Below are 18,679 nucleotides of genomic sequence, written 5' to 3' on the forward strand. Positions count from 1 at the left end.
CCACCATCTTGGCTGCTCTCCGTTACTGGACTTTGTTTTAGCATACCACTTTTATCTTTAATCACTTAATTCTTAAAGACCTTTAACATTATTTTTACTGCTGTTTATGTAATAACTGCAAGAAATGGTCATCTGGACAAATATTCAACAGGATACCTCTCTAAAGCTACTCCCTGTTTTGAGCTAAGACTTGAGGCCGTGCCTTAAGATGGCCCAACTCCACTATCCAGCCACTGTTTGAGGAACCTGCTAATAAGATGGTACTCTAAAGAGCCCTACACTTTGCAGGTATCCCAACATAAAATGGCCACACGACCTCTTGACTGCACAGAGTGGCTACACTTGATCCAGCGCACTAGGCCTGCCCATTTCAGATCAGGATATCCAAGGGGCAGCTACAGCCTACTAAATGCTTAAGTTAGAGAGAGCTAATGGCTTTCCCCCAGACCTGTAGATTTTAAACCTTCTGAAATTGTATTCTTTATCTCAGATGGCTGAGATAACTATAGCCAAGGCTCTAAATCCATATAATGGCTGTAGAGTTCGCCAGGGCTTTAACGAGAGATAATTCTTTCAAATTTCCAAATTTCATTACATGTTTATTGTGCACCAGGCAGTATGATCGATATAAGAAGTATAAAGTCAAATAAGACATGGATTCTCTCCTCAATGACTTTATGGTTGAGTTGGAGAGCAAAACAAGTAAAACAACAATTATAATACAGTGGGGGTATGTTTTATTGAGATCTAAGAACACAGATGAAGGGTATCTAAAGCAGGGAAAGCCTCCAGGAAAGGGTGACAGAAGGTAGGCCACCAGGATCCCACACTATCAGTAGACTACTCAAACCCCTTCCCCAGCACACCCAAGAGCCCCCTGAACCATGACACAGAGTACCACAAGCTGACAGGAGGCTTCCCATGAATGCTGAATTAAGGAGGGAACCAGGCACAGAAGGGCCCCCCTTCTGTAAAGACCCCATGCTAAAGAACAGAGGTACATGAAGTAGAAATAGAAAGGAGCAAGCAATAGTATAATCCCACCTGTTCCCAACCCCCCGCCACACACACACATGCATGCCCATCCACGGAGCCTCTGCAGTGGACAACAGAAGGAAAAATGGACACCCACACACACCCAACAGTCAGTCGTGACTCCAGGAAGCCAGGAGGGAATAAGACAAGACACAGCAGGTATCATTAAGGCTTTACTGGGGATCAGACAGGGCTGGGCAGGAACCACACTGGGAGGCAGGGCCTGTACCTGCACACCAGGCCAATTCTGATCTTCAGGGCAGTGCTGGGAGCTCAGAGCAGAGCTCTGTGGGCCAGGGGTCTGGTCGGGCTCCTCACAGCAGAAGCAACCATGGAAGGGAAGGATAGTCTAGTTGGCTTTAGTGCAGGAGGGATAATGTGGGGTGGGGGAGGAACTTTGCTGAAGAAAAGTGGGGAACTGAATAAAGGATGGATGAAAAGGGGGTTGGGAGGGAGATAAAGGGGGCCAAGACGGCATCTAAAGTGAAAAGAAGGAGAAAGAAAAAGACAGACGGTTCTGTGCACAGGGAGGTCCACCTGGTCTCCAGGACAATGGCTCCTCACTCCCGTCTCCTGGTTACAGGGCAGTATTTGTTGCCCCACATGGCAGTCTTTAGAAACAGAGGGCCTGGGAGGAAGCAACTGGACTTCATGTAGGCAGAGATCTTCTTCAAGCCCTGAGGGTGGGAAAAAGAAGGCCAGACCTCAGGTCTGCTGCCCCACTGGGGCTCATGCAGCTCTCCCCAGGTTTGGTACCCTGGTACAGCCCTTCCATGTGGGGTCAAATGTTGGGGCAATAGACAGCCTTTTGGGATGCTCAGCTCTGGAAAGTTGACTGTTCCAATTTCCTGTAATGCATTTGATTTCTTAATAAGACTTTTCACATATGGAGACTCCACCCTGTATAAGGTGCTGTGTATCCACTAGAGATGATAATATAGGTTTAGAATCTCTACACAACTACCTGACAAGATAGGTTCTACTGTCACCATTTATCAGAAGGGAAACTGAGGCACACAGAGGATAAGCACCTCCCTCCTGGTCACACAGCTCATAAGTAATATGTCTAGAATGCAGCCTGGCTCGCTCTCACTCTCCATTCTGAGCTCTTTCTGCTGCACTCCCTTCCTCGCAGCTGAAAACAAAAAGAACAAGGTTCATTCATCATCCACTTATACAAAGAGTTAAGTCACCACTCAGGGCAGTTGCTCACCAACAGTGTGCCTGGAGGGGTACTCAGGATGGAAAAAACCAAGATGAAACATTCTGTATTTCGGATACCTGGCCCCTAGATAGTTAAGATGCATAACTCAGGAAAAACTCCAGTCACCTCAGATGTGTGCACCTTTCCATCCACGGAAAAGCACTAAAATCACTAACTTGAGATACCTGTTTTTGGGTGATTAGCAGTGATCTTTTACCAAGACTTAGAGTTGATTATTCTTATTTCCCAAACCTCCCCTCCTACTTCTTGAGAGCAGTTCCTCGGAGCTATCTGAGAGGCTGTCTCCCGGGATATAGTCCTCAGTAAGTTCCCCAAAAAAAGGGAAACCCACTGCTCTTACGTTGTGTGGGTTTTACTTTCCAGTGGACAGTTCTAGTGGCCACAAAGGGGCCCAGAGGAGACTTCTTCCCCTCACCGGAACTTTACAAGGATCTGGAGCCTTGGTACCAGCAAGGCCCCTTGTGCCGGTCCACCTCTCTACATGTCCATACGAATTTGGGTGAGTCTCTCCTGATCTCAGTTTTACCATCTTGGCTGACAATCCTGAGTTTTATTCAGTGGCAGATGAAAAAGGTACCTGACTTCTCAGTTCAGAGATACTGAGAAAGTACCCAGTCAAGAGCCACTGGGAAGGTTCAGGCTGGGTGAGTAGGTAAGGGGCTGGTTGGCATCTTTCCTTGAATTGACAACTTTAACAGAATTAGTTGGAATATAGTGTAGATACCATATAAGAGCTCTTAACTCCAAAGATAAGGGACAGAGCTCTTCCTGGCCAGGTATGGCTTTCTCAGGCAACTGAGAAACTTGCAGGAGTGGTGGAGGCCAGTCCTTTATACCACACAGCAGTCCCATAGGGAAACCCATTCTTTAATTTACAGAAAGTGGCCCATCTGGGGACACACAAAAAGATTTGGCCTCCAGTGTTCCCAGTGCCCATCGAGGCTTTAGACTGTCAGAGGGAGAAACTGAGACGTGTAAAAGACCTGAAATGACTCTAGGGTGACAACTAGGAGAGTTCAGCTCAAAAACAACACACTGGCCCACCACATACAGTTTCAATAGTAATTTATCCTGAAAAACAGACTCTGAAATGGGAAACAAAGCTTTCTAAACAAAAGAAAGAAGAGTGACAGATCGCTAACCTATGAGTAACACCACAGCCAGGTTTAGGTACATTACATACGGAGCTTATACTTGCAAATATGTAATTGGGGAAGCTATACCAAAGGAGATCTCATCCTAAAAATGGCCAAAACGGGGTTCTTTGGACATTCCAATACTGGGTTTTTGGGTGTATACAGCTAGAGAAAGCAGGTTATAAGATCAAACAGACTGAATGGAATGCTCATTTCGATTGGTATTTAGAAGCTTCTAAAAGAGGAAATGAGAAAGTAACTTCTTGCAGAAAAGCAACAAAAAATGGCTTGAAATTATATCCGAATTTTTAAAAGGCCCCTGAAGCTGGACCTGCTCTCCATTGCTCCTTCCCACTCCTCTGAGTGTCCACTGCAATGCTCTCCTTCATGCTATTCGTCTCTCTCTCAACTTCGTTTTTGTAACACCAAAATTGATTCCCCACAGAAAGCAACAATAATTCAAAAGCCTTGGTAAAATTGTGATTATTTTGGCCAAAAAGTTTTTAAAACTTTTTTTTTCCAAAATTCTGACCTTAAGGAAACAAATGCCCTTCTAGGAGGAACGTGCATCATCTCCCCATGCCTTTGAGATATAAATATTCTACCTGATCTTAGGCATCTTCTACTGTGTTTTGGTAGCTTAGTCTCTGCAATTGAGAAGGTACACATATGGTATACATTTGGCAGAAAGTTGCATAGTCTGGGATTCCAAGCAGTCTTTTTGTCCAGCTACGCCAGCTTCAGGGAAACGTGTCATAAGTGGTCCCAGTCCATAAAGCGCCTTTGTTGTCTCAACCTTCCTTGTGTCCCTGTACAACAAAGGCCTTTATTTTCTTCGACTATATTTGGGAGTAAACTTTCTGGTTCTGGTGAAGGCTACATCCTTTGCACTCTCTTTTGGGGATGCCTCTTGCATCTTATTGGTTTGAATCACAACTAAAAATCCTAACAATTGATCCTTTAAATTGGAAAAACTTCTAAATTGGTAAATTTTTAGAGACCTCTCATTGTAAACAGTTGTTTTATTGGTATCTATGGAAACCCAAACTAGAAGGTGGATACAAAGAAATATAATGGCTAACCTTAAGAACTCCCTTAGTTTATAGGACGGAAATCTTTAGATGGTTATTAAGAGATGGGATAAATGAAACAGACTTCGACAGCATTAAAACAACGGTTTTGATACAACACTACCAAAAAGGATGTTTTGGAGAGGCCAAAAAGACCCCTTATTGGTCCTCCTAATGTTAAAGGGTCCCAAACAAGTCCATTCTATTTACCCCAGTTTAGAAAAATTTTAAAGGCAAAAGGGTAAAAAAAATTACATTCAGATACTTGACCAGCAATTGCTCGGGGCAACATGCCAATCAATCAAGTTAAAGATTGACAAAAAGCCCTGGGTCCCTTGGCTCAACCCCTCACTGGAGACCCCAAAGCCTTTTATACAGAAATGGGTAAAATGGCCAGGGAATAAAAAGGAAAGTTTCTGGGACTCCTTATAAGACCAAGACTGGTTAATAGGGTCCTAGTGAGGGCAACAGTTAAAGGTATAAGAGTTGATAGAATTGAGATGAAAGTTTATTAAAAATTGGTGTATTTGTGTTTTTTTTAATAAATTTATTTATTTTTGGCTGCATTGGGTCCTTGTTGCTGCGCTCAACCTTTCTCTAGTTGCAGCGAGTGGGGGCTATTCTTCGTTGCGGTATGCGGGCTTCTCATTGAGGTGGCTTCTCTTGTTGCGGAGCATGAGCTCTAGAGCACAGGCTCAGTAGTTGCAGCGCACAGGCTTAGCTGCTCCGCTGCCTGTGGGATCTTCCCAGACCAAGGCTCGAACCCGTGTCTCCTGCATTGGCAAGCGGATTCTTAACCACTGCCCCACCAGGGAAGTCCCAAAAAATTGGTGTATTTGAACAGGCTTTATGTAAGATGGTTCATCTCTTTTACCTGATATATTGTGGGGATGTACAATATGTCTCACTGGGGAATGCTCCCCTGCCTGGTATAAGACAGGGTATATAATCTGTCTCTCAGGCAATGTTAATTAAACATGATAAAGGAAACCAATAGGGTTACATGAGTCCACAGAGTATGAGGTAAAAGCTGCGGTCTAATATTCAGGGGCTAACAAAAGCAATAATGGAGTTTGGTTTGGGGGTTTTGTTTGTTTGTTTTGCTTTGTTTGTCCCTAGGGTAAATTGGTCTGAGTTTGACTTGTGCACTCAGAAAGAGGACCTTCTGCAAACATTTGAAGGCATGATACACTGATCCCTAAAGTTCTGGAATATGGAAATCTTTTGATTTCCAGTTTAGTTGGAAATTTTCCTTCTGATATAAGAAAACAAATTAAAGAAAATGTAGTTGGGCAAATCAATCTTTTGGTATCATTTAGGTGGCAGCCCAGTTCTTTGGGGAATTAAAAGCAACTGTGGGGACTTCCCTGGTGGTACAGTGGTTAAGACTCCAAGCTCCCAATGCAGGGGGCCCAGGTTCAATCCCTGGTCAGGGAATTAGATCCCACATGCATGCTGCAACTAAGAGTTTGCATGCCACAACTAAGGAGCCCATGAGCCGCAACTAAGGAGCCCACCTGCCACAACTAAGACCTGGTGCAACCAAATAAATAAACATTTTTTAAAAACAAAAAAATAAAAGCAACTATGTTTGCCTTGCGAATCCCCACATTTCAGAAATGTAAATACAGCCCACAATGACCTGAGACTGAGCCTGATTAACTTAATAAGGTAGAACCTGAAACCAAAGGGAAAAAATAAAGGAAAAGAGGCCTTTTAAAATTCAAATGGTTAGAAAGCCTCCTTCACCCAAAATCTAATTCACAGCCTCTTTTAAGGATTTGTCAAGAATGAACGTAAATCTTAAGTCTTTTCCACGAATAGTAAAAAGCCTAAAGAGTTTCCCTCATTATCGGTTTTAGAAAGGAGGAAGCTGCAACCCACTGCAGTCACCCACTGACAGTGCGCCCTGAGGGGAATTCAGGATGGAGAAAACCAGGATGAAACATTCTGTGTTTTGGATATGGGGGACCTTAAAGAGTTAGGATGCATATCGAACAAAGAATTTCAGTCACCCCAGATTCGTGCATCTACCTACACATAGAAAAACACGAAAGTCATTAACTTGAGATATTTGTTTTTCGATAATTAGCACTAATCTTTTACCAAGATGCATGCTTGACTACATGTACTTCCCAGCCAAAAATTCATATACCTACTGTCTCCTACCTTACGTCTTGAGAGCAGTTCCTCCGAGCTCTCTGAGAGTCTGTCTGCCGGGCTACAGTCCTCAGTAAGGTCCCCAAATAAAACTGAAACTCACTGCTCTTAAGTTGTGAGGGTTTTTTTTTCCAGTCAACATCTTGTTATGGGAGTACTCGTTCTTCTCATTCTGCAAAAACATCCTCTTTTTCAGAAAAGACTTCTAGGTTCCCAGGGTTTGCCCACAGAGGGATGGACACCTAGCAAAACAAAGGGTCTCAGAAAGTGCCCAAACAACTTGCAGAAGAGACCAGATTTCACTCAGCAAAACCTGGATGAAAGGTGATAGTGAAGCAGGAGATAGATGGGACCCAGGCCAAACAGCTGAAGTTCATCCCCTGTGGACAGAAACTCCATAATAGCAGAAACTCCATAAAAGCAGGATGATGGAGGAGGCTGGGCCCTGCCCAGATAAGAGATAAAAGACCACATATTCCTCATTCTCGAAGTCAAGGAGACCTCCCCGACTACACATGCACAGAAAGCCTCCTTGGAGGTCAAAAAGCAAGGGGGTGCCAACTCATAGTAAGTGATGTCAACTACCCACAGGCCTCTTCGCTAGAATCCATCTTGGCTAAGAGATGTGCAAGCACATAGGGGAGGACCCTAAGATACATCAAATACAGACTCAGAACCAGGCAAAGCAAGATGACTGGTCAAAGGAAACCTGGAAGAAATGCCCCATAAAAGTGATTCAAACTACCACAAGGGCGTGACTGTCTCTCTGAGCCCACCTGGGTGTCTATCCACACGTACTGTACTCTTTTTTTTTCTCCTAATAGAGAAAAAAATAGACACTTTATTTGTTTCACTACTTTCCATCTTCGTGGGAATTCTTTTCTGCAAAGCCAAAGGGCCAGGGCCTTGTCACTGACCACTGTTCTAGCAGCTAGGATTTGGTGCTCTCAGCGCCACGACCCAACCTCAGTCTCTGGCCGGGAACCAAAACCCTGCTTCAAGCCGCTGCAGGCTGTGGCCACCTGAGATCTTATTTGGTGCCAAAACCAGGGAATTTAAGGTAAATTGCGGGCTTTGCCCAGCTGCGGCTTGAGGCCTCTGACTTTCACTCTTGCCCTCTTTCTCTTGCTCTCTGCTTCACTTTCTTTTCAAGTCCCACCCCTCAGGCCCTCAGGTCCTGACCCCCATGGCATTTTCCATTGCGGCCAACTCCAATTCCTCCAGAGTTCCCCCTTCACTCCAGGCGTTGGCAGTCTGCAACGGACAGCCTATTGGGTTGGCCACCTTCAAGCAGACTGCAGTGCTCAAGGAGAGCCCTGGCAATACACCAGCAGTGGTTCAAGGAACCCCTCACTTGAGGGACTGGGTAGACCAGAGATGTCTGGTCAGGGATCAGTGGGAGAGTAGAGGACACTCAAAATCCCACCAAGCACAGGATTTGAAGGAAATTCAGAGGACGCTCTGAATCTCCTTCAGGTGCCTCCTAGTAATGTTTCCAGAATGCTGGACTTCATTTCTAGGAGCGCAGTTAAGCCAGATGGGCTGAGAAAGGAAAGCTTAGGTCCTGCTGTAACATTGCCTGGCCTTTATTTAAGTAGGGGGATGGAAAAAAATGGCCTGAAAATGGGTCTCTTACAATTAGATCTTTACTGCCATAGTATGGGGAAATGGACTGAGGAAAACTCTCCTGACCTTCTAAATGATCCCTTCTAACTTCTCCCAACTCTCAGGGGGGAAACCAAGCTCCCCCCACTCCTGCAAGTTCCCTTACTCCTTCAGATTCTTTTGATCAAACTAAGACCCCCACCTCTCTGGAGGGACAATCCCTGCCAGGACAACATTTTATCAGCCAGTCTGCCCCTGTATCCAGGCCAATCTGAGCACTAAATTGGTCTAAATTTTAGCTATGAAACTATGACCAAGGAAAAAGAAAGATGATTTTTGAGTGTGGCCACAATATTCTTTAGTCTCTGGAGAAAACTGGTTAAGAAAAAAAACTTTTTTTTTTTTAAATTACAAAACTGGTTCTTTTTTCATGTGCAATTAGAAAAAGCTAGCTTGTTACTTTTTTCAGAATTCTGACACTGAGGAACAAGTCCTACTAGCAGAACTTGATTCTGCTAGAACACTCTCAGGAACACTTACCTAGACCATCTCTAATTCCTGAAGCTGAGGAAAAAAACTGGAATGAAGCCTTTTAAATTTTTTCTTATTCCAACTGTTATTTATAAACTAGTGAGTTTTACATTGTGATATCTAATTCATGACTAAGTTTAGAAAATGAAGTTAGATCTCTCGTTGGATCTGTCTGGATATATGTATGTCTCAGTGTATGTCTTTGTCTTCGGATAATATTGCTGAGGTTGATTTGTAAATGAGCTCTATTTAATTGGCTTAAAGGAAAGTAAGCACTTACAAATCAGGCAATTCTAAATACAAGAGAAATTAAGCTAAGTGAATTTCAGGTTCACATGAACTGGGAAATATTCAGTATTAAATTAATACGTGGTATTAATGTTTAAGTTTGTTGATCTAATTAATATAGACATGTCTTTAGAGTCATCAACATTAAGTATAACACTTTTATTGCATCTAGGTTTAATATAAGCTAAATAAAATCTTGTTATATCCGTTGTAAATTTGTCAGCAAGGAAAGTAACTCAATGTGAACAAACTTCTAAGGAAAAAAATTCAAATGAGATAAGAGCTTCGGGTGAACTTTTTAGGAATAAAATAAGATACTGAAACATTCATTACTGAACACTGGCTTCCTTTTACAGAGAAACAAAAGGTCTAGAGCTATTAATAAATATGTTTGGTGCCACACTGAGATATTTTCTGTAAGAAAGCACATTTTTCAGGAAATTATTATTTGGATTTATGTTTACCAATCTACAGAGTGCTGATACAAAGGACAGTTCATGGTTGCTTAAAGAAAGTAGGATGTGTGTTTTTAGTAAAGAAGATATGAGGAATGGAATTGCATTTTATTAAGGGAAAAAGAAGTAGGTCTGACTTACAGGTGGCTGTTTCTAGATGGAAAAATAAAGTAATGGATACAGAAACTGACAAAAAGCTTTGTGGAAAGTGGACCCCAAGAAAAGAGTTTTGAGAATGGTCAGGATTGACTAAGCTTAAAATAAATTTAACTGAGTAAATGAATTTTAAAAGTAAGCTGGTGCAAAACTTGAATTGGGGGACTTCCCTGGTGGCACAGTGGTTAAGAATCCACCTGCCAACACGTCCTCAATGGGGAAAAACTGAAACCATTTCCACCAAGATCAGGAACAAGAAAAGGTTGCCCACTCTCACCACTATTATTCAACATAGTTTTGGAAGTTTTAGCCACAGCAATCAGAGAAGAAAAAGAAATAAAAGGAATCCAAACCAGAAAAGAAGAAGTAAAGCTGTCACTGTTTGCAGATGACATGATACTATACATAGAGAATCCTAAAGATGCCACCAGAAAACTACTAGAGCTAATCAATGAAAGTGGTAAAGTAGCAGGATACAAAATTAATGCACAGAAATCTCTTGCATTCCTATACACTAATGATGAAAAATCTGAAAGAGAAATTAAGGAAACACTCCCATTTACCATTGCAACAAAAAGAATAAAATATCTAGGAATAAACCTACCTAAGAGATGAAAGACCTGTATGCAGAAAATTATAAGATGCTGATGAAAGAAATTAAAGATGACATAAATAGATGGAGAGATATACCATGTTCTTGGACTGGAAGAATCAACATTGTGAAAATGGCTCTACTACCCAAAGCAATCTACAGATTCAATGCAATCCCTATCAAACTACCACTGGCATTTTTCACAGAACTAGAACAAAAAATTTCACAATTTGTATGGAAACACAAAAGACCCCGAATAGGCAACGCAATCTTGAGAACGAAAAACGGAGCTGGAGGAATCAGGCTCCCTTACTTCTACAAAACTACAGTAATCAAGACAGTATGGTACTGGCACAGAAACAGAAGTATAGATCAATGGAACAGGAAAGCCCAGAGATAAACTCACGCACATATGGTCACCTTATCTTTGATAAAGGAGGCGAGAATATACAGTGGAGAAAAGACAGCCTCTTCAATAAGTGGTGCTAGGAAAACTGGACAGCTACATGTAAAAGAATAAAATTAGAACACTCCCTAACACCATACACAAAAATAAACTCAAAATAGATTAAAGACCTAAATGTAAGGCCAGACACCATCAAACTCTTAGAGGAAAACATAGGCAGAACACTCTATGACATAAATCACAGCAAGATCCTTTTGGACCCACCTCCTAGAGAAATGGAAATAAAAACAAAAATAAACAAATGGGACCTAATGAAACTTAAAAGCTTTTGCACAGGAAAGGAAACCATAAACAAGACGAAAAGACAACCCTCAGAATGGGAGAAAATATTTGCAAATGAAGCAACTGATTAATTTGCAAATGAAGCAGCTGATTAAACAAAGGATTAATCTCCAAAATTTACAAGCAGCTCATGCAGCTCAATATCAAAAAAACAAACAACCCAGTCCAAAAATGGGCAGAAGACCTAAATAGACATTTCTCTAAAAAAGATATATAGATTGCCAACAAACACATGAAAGAATGCTCAAAATCATTAATCATTAGAGAAATGCTAATCAAAACTACAATGAGGTATCATCTCACACCAGTCACAATGGCCATCATCAAAAAATCTACAAACAATAAATGCTGGAGAGAAGGGAACCCTCCTGCACTGTTGGTGGGAATGTAAATTGATACCATGGAAGCAACCTAAGTGTCCATCAACAGATGAATGGATAAAGAAGATGTGGCACATATACACAATGGAATATTACTCGGTTATAAAAAGGAACGAAAATGAGTTATCTGTAGTGAGGTGGATGGACCTAGGGTCTGTCGTACAGAGTGAGGTAAGTCAGAAAGAGAAAAACAAATACTGTATGCTAACACATATATATGGAATCTAAAAAAAAAAAAAAAAAAAAAAGGTCATGAAGAACCTAGGGGCAAGATGGGAGTAAAGATTCAGACCTACCAGAGAATGGACTTGAGGATATGGGGAGGGAGAAGGGTAAGCTGGGACGAAGTGAGAGAGTGGCATGGACATATATACACTACCAAACGTAAAATAGATAGCTAGTGGGAAGCAGCCGCATAGCACAGGGAGATCAGTTTGGTGCTTGGTGACCACCTAGAGGGGTGGGATAGGGAGGGTGGGAGGGAGGGAGATGCAAGAGGGAAGAGATATGGGGACATATATGTATATATATTTATATATATATATATATAACTGATTCACTTTGTTATAAAGCAGAAACTAACAACCATTGTAAAGCAGTTATACTCCAATAAAGATGTTAAAAAAAAAAAAGAATCCACCTGCCAATGTAGGGGACACAGGTTCAATTCCTGGTCCAGGAAGATCCCACATGCCATGAAGCAACTAACCTCATGCGCCACAACTACTGAGCCTGCGTGCAACAACTACTGAAGCCCGTGTGCCTAGAGCCCGTGCTCCACAACAAGAGAAGCCACTGCAATGAGAAGCCTGCACACCGCAACGAAGAGTAGCCCCTGCTCACCGCAACTAGAGAAAGCCCATGAGCAGCAACAAAGACCCAACACAGCCAAAGATAAATAAATAAAAATCTACTTAAGATTTAAGAAGCCTAGCTTGTTCTTTCTAAGGACACAACGGTTTCCCAGACAAGGTGACGGTGATGCAGAGATTCCAGACACTCCTTGGAACAGATCCTGCTGGAATAACAGCAGATGTCACCCCGGGTCGCTTAATGAGTCAGGGCGAGAGCTCTGTGACCCCAACTAGGTAGGGTCTGTGAGCCCCTTGACAGCCTGAAGAAGCTACAGAAGACAGACCTTTGCCTTTCGTCCTCCCAATAAAGATTTCTTGGGGTTCATGTCTCTCAGGGGGGGATTTGAGGCAGGAGATAGATGGGCCCCAGGCCAAACAGCTGAAGTTTGTCCCCTGTGGACAAAAACTCCATAAGAGCAGAAACTCCATAAAAGCAGGATGATGGAGGAGGCTGGGCCCTGCCCAGATAAGAGATAAAAGACCACATATTCCTCATTCTCGAAGTCAAGGAGACCTCCCCGACTACACATGCACAGAAAGCCTCCTTGGAGGTCAAAAAGCAAGGGGGTGCCAACTCATAGTAAGTGATGTCAACTACCCACAGGCCTCTTCGCTAGAATCCATCTTGGCCAAGAGATGTGCAAGCACATAGGGGAGGACCCTAAGATACATCAAATACAGACTCAGAACCAGGCAAAGCAAGATGACTGGTCAAAGGAAACCTGGAAGAAATGCGCCATAAAAGTGATTCAAACTACCACAAGGGCGTGACTGTCTCTCTGAGCCCACCCGGGTGTCTATCCACACGTACAGTACTCTTATTTTTCTCCTAATAAACACTTTACTTGTTTCACTACTTTCCATCTTCGTGGGAATTCTTTTCTGCAAAGCCAAAGGCCAGGGCCTTGTCACTGACCACTGTTCTAGTGGCTAGGATTTGGTGCTCTCACCGCTGCGACCCGACCTCAGTCTCTGGCTGGGAACCAAAATCCTGCTTCAAGCCGCTGCAGGCCGAGGCCACCCGAGATCAGTATGAGGGTATGGAGCACAGGCCAGGCCAAGCCAAACTCTAATTATTCCACTTAAAGGACAGAGTCCACCTGCCTGGCCTGGGACTGGAGCCCAGTCTCACTGGGCCCCAACCTACCACATCCCCAGTACTGCTGCAGCCAACTAGCCAGTGAGACACTCAGGTGTATCTGTGCACAGTCTTCCCAAGACAGACAGTGCCCAATAAGTTCCAAGGATTCAAAGATGCTGGGGGTGCCTGTACCCAACAGCCCAGGCCCCAACAGGCCACACACTGCAGCCCACATCTGTCCCCATCCTCCCTGCCGGGAAGTCATCCCAGCTCTTGCAAAATTCTCAAGGCCAATAAGCCTGGAGCAGAACCAGAGCTGATGAGAACTAGCTAAGAAAGCAGATTTGATGATGGGGCCGGGTGGGGAGTGAGGGTGGGAATAGAGAACAGATTGTACTGAAAAAACCTATTGGATTAGAGCTTCAAATTCCCAAATCTGACATAACGCAGACTTTGTTGCTCTCCCACTGGTGGACTGAGGGTGACCGATGATGAGCTGGGAGGTGAGGTCAGGCTGTGCTCCTCCAGCACCAAGTGGTTCCACGCACACCACACAGCTCGGGGTTCCTGTAGTTCTCCAGCTGCACTGAGCCCCAGAAGGTGGGCGCCAGGACTGTGTTGCTTCTTCATCCCCACTGTGCCTGACACAGTGCCTCATACAGAGGAGAGGGTCAGATCAGTGAATGTTACTAAAAATAAATGTACCATCCCGCCTCTGAGATCGGAAACTTGGGTAACTGGAAGGAAGAAGGAAGGAAGACGAGGGAAGGAAAGTGCCCACTGTAAGAGGTGTCGAGATAAAATCCTTCCAAAGGACACCTATGTATGTACTCAAATCCCAGCACCAACTACAGTCCTGAGAATCTCAATACAACTGGCGGCGATTCACTTGTGCAGACCCCTCTGGAGATCTAGAGAAGATATTGTCTGTGTTTTTAGTACTTGATATCAGTCCTACGGTGTCTCAACTCTACTAATGCCAGCTGCAGGGAAACTCCTGAAGGTTCTGCTTCCTCCACACTTTCCAGAGCTCTGAACCAGACAGGAAAAGGACCTGAGCTTTCTTTTCCATACAGGAAAAGGAGAGCCACTCACTGCTGCCCATAGAAGCCAGATGCTCTGACTGGGAGCCCAGCACAGCCTGTACTGGCCCTGTGACCTTCAGAAATTATCCTTTCAGCTTAACTCCTTATCTGTAAAATGAAGAGGATAATTCTTTTACCACGGAGGAATGTTACAAAGATTAAATTTGACACAATATATGTTAGATGCTGAGCAGAGATTCTGGCATAAACCAAGTCCTCATTAAATGTTATTCTTCATCTGGGTTCCAACTAGGAAAGCATCAGTGAAGAGAGGGAAGAGAAGAGAGATATAAATACTAGAGGGGTCAGGAGAATCACCTCCAAACGGGAAGTGAAGTCTTTCAGGTTTGGGAATTCATCCAGACACCTGGGCTCAAATGTGCGGTGCATGTCAAGGATGTCGTACGCCAGGAAATGCACGTAGGTGAGCTGCAGAAAGGCAAAGCGTGAATGGGCACCAAACTCTGAACACGGGAAAAATGACAGCTCTCCATCCCCCGAAGCCGTCCCCCTTACCTTGTCCCCTGCAAACCGGGGCCTCTTCCCCAGAAAATCTGAGAAGAGCTTCATCGTTTTAGGGATCTCCTTCAAGTAATCAGGCTTTAGTTTCTCCTGAGGCACAAAACAGCTGTCACTGCCCTCAGATATAGACGCCCTGGGCAGAGACCAGGCCTCCCAGGGCTGTGCCTGATCCCAGCTGCCAAGTACACCTGGGTCAGTGCCCAGGCTGCGATTTAACCCACTTGTGTTCATTAGACTCCTACCAGGTACCACCTCCCATCTGTGAGAGGAGATGGGAAGGCAAAGGGCAAAACAACACCGCGCCTGAACCTGTCACCACTCAGCTCCAAACACGTGCCGTGGGTCAGACCAGCAGTGCTGTGAGACCTGGCAGAGCGCAGGCCTCAGACCTCAGGAAGATCAACGCTCAAATGACTCAGGAAAGAAGTCCTAAGTTCCAGCGCGGGTGACAGAAAGGGTGTGAATGCCGATGCAGTCTCTGAACAAATGAGGAGAATCTGAGAGGCTGAAAGGAAGGAGGGAGAGGAACAAAGTCTGACCCCAGGCTGCCTGCTGGGCACATGTGTTTATGCCTGAGATGCCGAGGAGGAGGTGCTGGGCTAACGAGGAAAACACCCTGTCTAGGAACTGAATTTCCACCCAAGGATGTCTGGACTCTATCCTAAGATTGGTGGGAACTAAGTCAGAGTTTCCAAGGGAATGTCTTGGTGGATCAGTAGCTCCAAGGAGTTCAAAGGCAAAAGACCAGTGTAGACGCGGCCCTGACCAGCATTTCAAACCCTGTCCGGCCCGGTGGGAGGGGACTCACAAAGTCAGAGCTGTAGCAGATCATGGCCATGCACAAGCGGACATCCATAACCTGGTTCTCCAATACGTCCACGCGAATCTTCTCTTCTTCTGTCTCCCCACCTGTGGCCACACAACAGGGACTCACCCTCAGGATCCCGCCCCAGACAAGCCCAGGGCATGGCCACCTGTGCCCCTCCCCCACCCACAGCTCCGCTCACACATGTTGTGCTTGCGAGCAACGTAGCAAAGGATGGCGTTGCTCTGGGTGAGCTTGTGAGCCCCATCAATTAAGTAGGGCAGCTGGAGGAACAACAGGCCAGGTCGGTTGGGCCACCAGGCTCCCCTGCACCCACTCCCTTGAGCAAGGGCAGAGATGAAACCTGGCACTCACAGAGCCTGGCCCATGGTAGACACTAAATAATATACTGTAAAATGAAGGGATGAGCTGGGACATACAGCATTAGGGAAAGGCAGTGAAGAGAACCAGGAAGCTGAGAGGCCGAGCAGAAGGCACCGGACCCTGAAACCTCTAAGCTGGGTAAGCAGATGGACAGGGACACCGTCCACTTTCCCCCAGAGCACCCCAGCCCCTGCACCTACATTGGGGAAGTCCAGGCCCAGCTTGGATTTTTCATTCAGCTACTGGCTTCTGTCATAGTTGAGAGCTGTGGTAAAGAAGATGCAGTGAAACAAACTGCCCCGGAGTCCAACCCTCCTTCCCGGGGGACCTACCAAGGAATCAGAGACAAGAGCCCCTGAACAGGTGGATCTGGAATCTGAACCTCTAAATCTCGCATGGAGTTTTGGGGGAAAGCACAATTAGACGGCTCTGGAACCCACATGAGTAAGATTTACAAAGGGTTAGTGCAAGCAATAAAGGGAACCCGTGCCAATGGCTGATACAGGGGCCCGGCCATCGGCTCTCATGGCCGGCCTTGGAGGCCAGCTAGACACTCAAAGAGTTCGGGAAGGGTTAGACCTCTCTCCAGCTGCTGGAGGGCAGCAGACAGAAATAACAGGGGCCAGGACATGGGTTCCTTGGTACCAAATCAGCATGAATTGAGCAGAAGCCAGGACATGACAAGGATGCCATTACCGTCCCCCAGCGGGTACTTCTTCTCCTCCTAGTTTGAGTCTGTGTCCTCCAGAAGCAGGCGGATGGCGTGAGCCAGCTGGGAGAGATAGCCGGGACAAAGGACAGACATGAGGTTTAACCGCGCGACTTTCTGTGCTCCGGGTCCCCTCCCACACTCCCAACCCTCTCCCCGACCAGGGAAGGAGAGGCGGAGGGAAGGGGCTGGGCTGCAGCGAGCCCCACAAACGAAGTTTCTGGCGAACCGGTCCCCAGCTGCGCAGCATTTCCCTGCCCGCCCTGGTGGACCCCCGCTCACCCCGCGGATATCCCAGTAACCCCGGATCATTGCCATGGTCAGGGTTCGTGGATCGGGGTACCCTCTCCGAACCGCTGTGGAAGTTCATCCGGGTGCCTAGATCAAGCCTGGGTGTGGCCTGAGTGAGGCCACGCCCCACCGCGTCTCTCTGCCCCGCCCCCAACTACTACCCAATCTCCGAGGCCTCCTGCGACCCGGGGCACCCGGGGTCCTCAGTGCGGTATCTGCACCCAGAGCAGTGGAAATAGTACGTGTCCCCATCCAGGCGCGGAGACTCGGGAGCCGAGCTCTGGGCGCCAGGACGCTGAGGGCAGCCTGGTTCCCGTCCCCAGTCAGATCTCAGGTAAATCGGGGGAGTTGGCAGTGCGCTCGGGGAACAAGCCTGAATCACAAGAGCACGAATCTTCCACCTCCCCTGCCCTCCCAGGAATCGCTCAGGCTTGCTCCTGGGCTGCCGAGTTCCCCCGGGCTCTGGGAGGCTCTGACTGCCAAGTTAAGTCCAAAGAGTGGTGTCCCTCATATCGAAACTTTAAACGAGCCACTAGCACAGGAAGATGAGGACTCCAAGCAATCCTAACGCTCCCCCGACTCTTTATAATCCCTGACAGCAGCATATCTTCTAGAACAGACTATCAATGGTATACAAGAAACACCCACGACAAGGTACAGAAAAAGTAAATGTGGTCAGTGCTTTCCTTTCAGGGACTATGGAGGACTCGTCCCTTCAGTCGTATGCCTAAGAGTGATAATGACCAACTGTTAATTAATCGAGTAGCTTTATGGCCTAAATAATGACTCTAAATTCAGAACCAGGCCCAGCAAAGAAGATATCCAGGTGCAGTCCAGAGATGTCCCGACAGCCAGCTGGATGACCCTCACGTTGACTGGGTTGACTGGGTCAGTGACCTGGATTGTGGTGGTCACAGAGGGATCTGAGTGGGGGGGGAGAGGGCTGTCCTTTGAGCAGCTAGGAGCCTCTCCTGCTGCAAGGGGGGCCAGAAGGGGGGACCAGCAAGGAGCCTGGAGGACTGGAACAGGACCACAGGCAGAGTGGGCCCAGCACACCTTGGCTGCCCAGGTCCACGGATTCCTGCCCTGATCCTTGGCTCCTGACCCGCGTGTGGTTTTGTGTAGGAGAGGGTGGCTCAGGTGGCCTTTGATGACGCTCTGTGATACAACCTCCTCAAGAACAATGTCCTACCTGCCAACTTTCCTCTTTGAAGCTTGAACGTTATTTCAGAATGAGGAGAATAGGACAAGGTTGGTCTGGGTTCACTTTTCCCTTGTTTAAAGTATATTACAAGGTAATGGATATATGAAAAGAGATAAGAACTTTTAAAAGCAAATGGATTTTACAAGTTAAAATGCAAGGTTGGTACACTACAGAAAAATAAGTTTAAATTTAGCTAACACTTTACAAGGATAGAAAGGTATGAACCCAGTATTCAATGAAGATTTCTGACCACCAAGATAGAGTATGGAGTGGGGGTTTGAGGAAAGCAGATATATTCTATCTAATCCCTGTTAATTCACAGAGTCAGAGTCTGCACATCTCTGCTAAGTTGGGGAGCTGGGA

At 45.6% G+C, this 18,679-nt stretch overlaps 1 protein-coding gene across 1 annotated transcript; it reads right to left on the reverse strand.

Moving 5' to 3' along the window:
• Positions 1–1,195: 1,195 nt before the first annotated feature.
• On the reverse strand, positions 1,196–17,154 carry LOC101320747 (glutathione S-transferase Mu 1). Its single transcript, XM_004332317.4, is given in 8 exon segments — positions 1,196–1,712; positions 14,720–14,830; positions 14,918–15,013; positions 15,732–15,832; positions 15,931–16,012; positions 16,313–16,377; positions 16,809–16,884; positions 17,104–17,154. Coding segments are annotated over 8 exon segments (684 nt in total). The 5' UTR covers positions 17,140–17,154; the 3' UTR covers positions 1,196–1,595.
• Between the last annotated feature and the right edge of the window lie 1,525 nt (positions 17,155–18,679).

Source organism: Tursiops truncatus, chromosome 1 (genome assembly GCF_011762595.2).
Source record: "Tursiops truncatus isolate mTurTru1 chromosome 1, mTurTru1.mat.Y, whole genome shotgun sequence".
NCBI classification, from domain to species: domain Eukaryota; kingdom Metazoa; phylum Chordata; class Mammalia; order Artiodactyla; family Delphinidae; genus Tursiops; species Tursiops truncatus.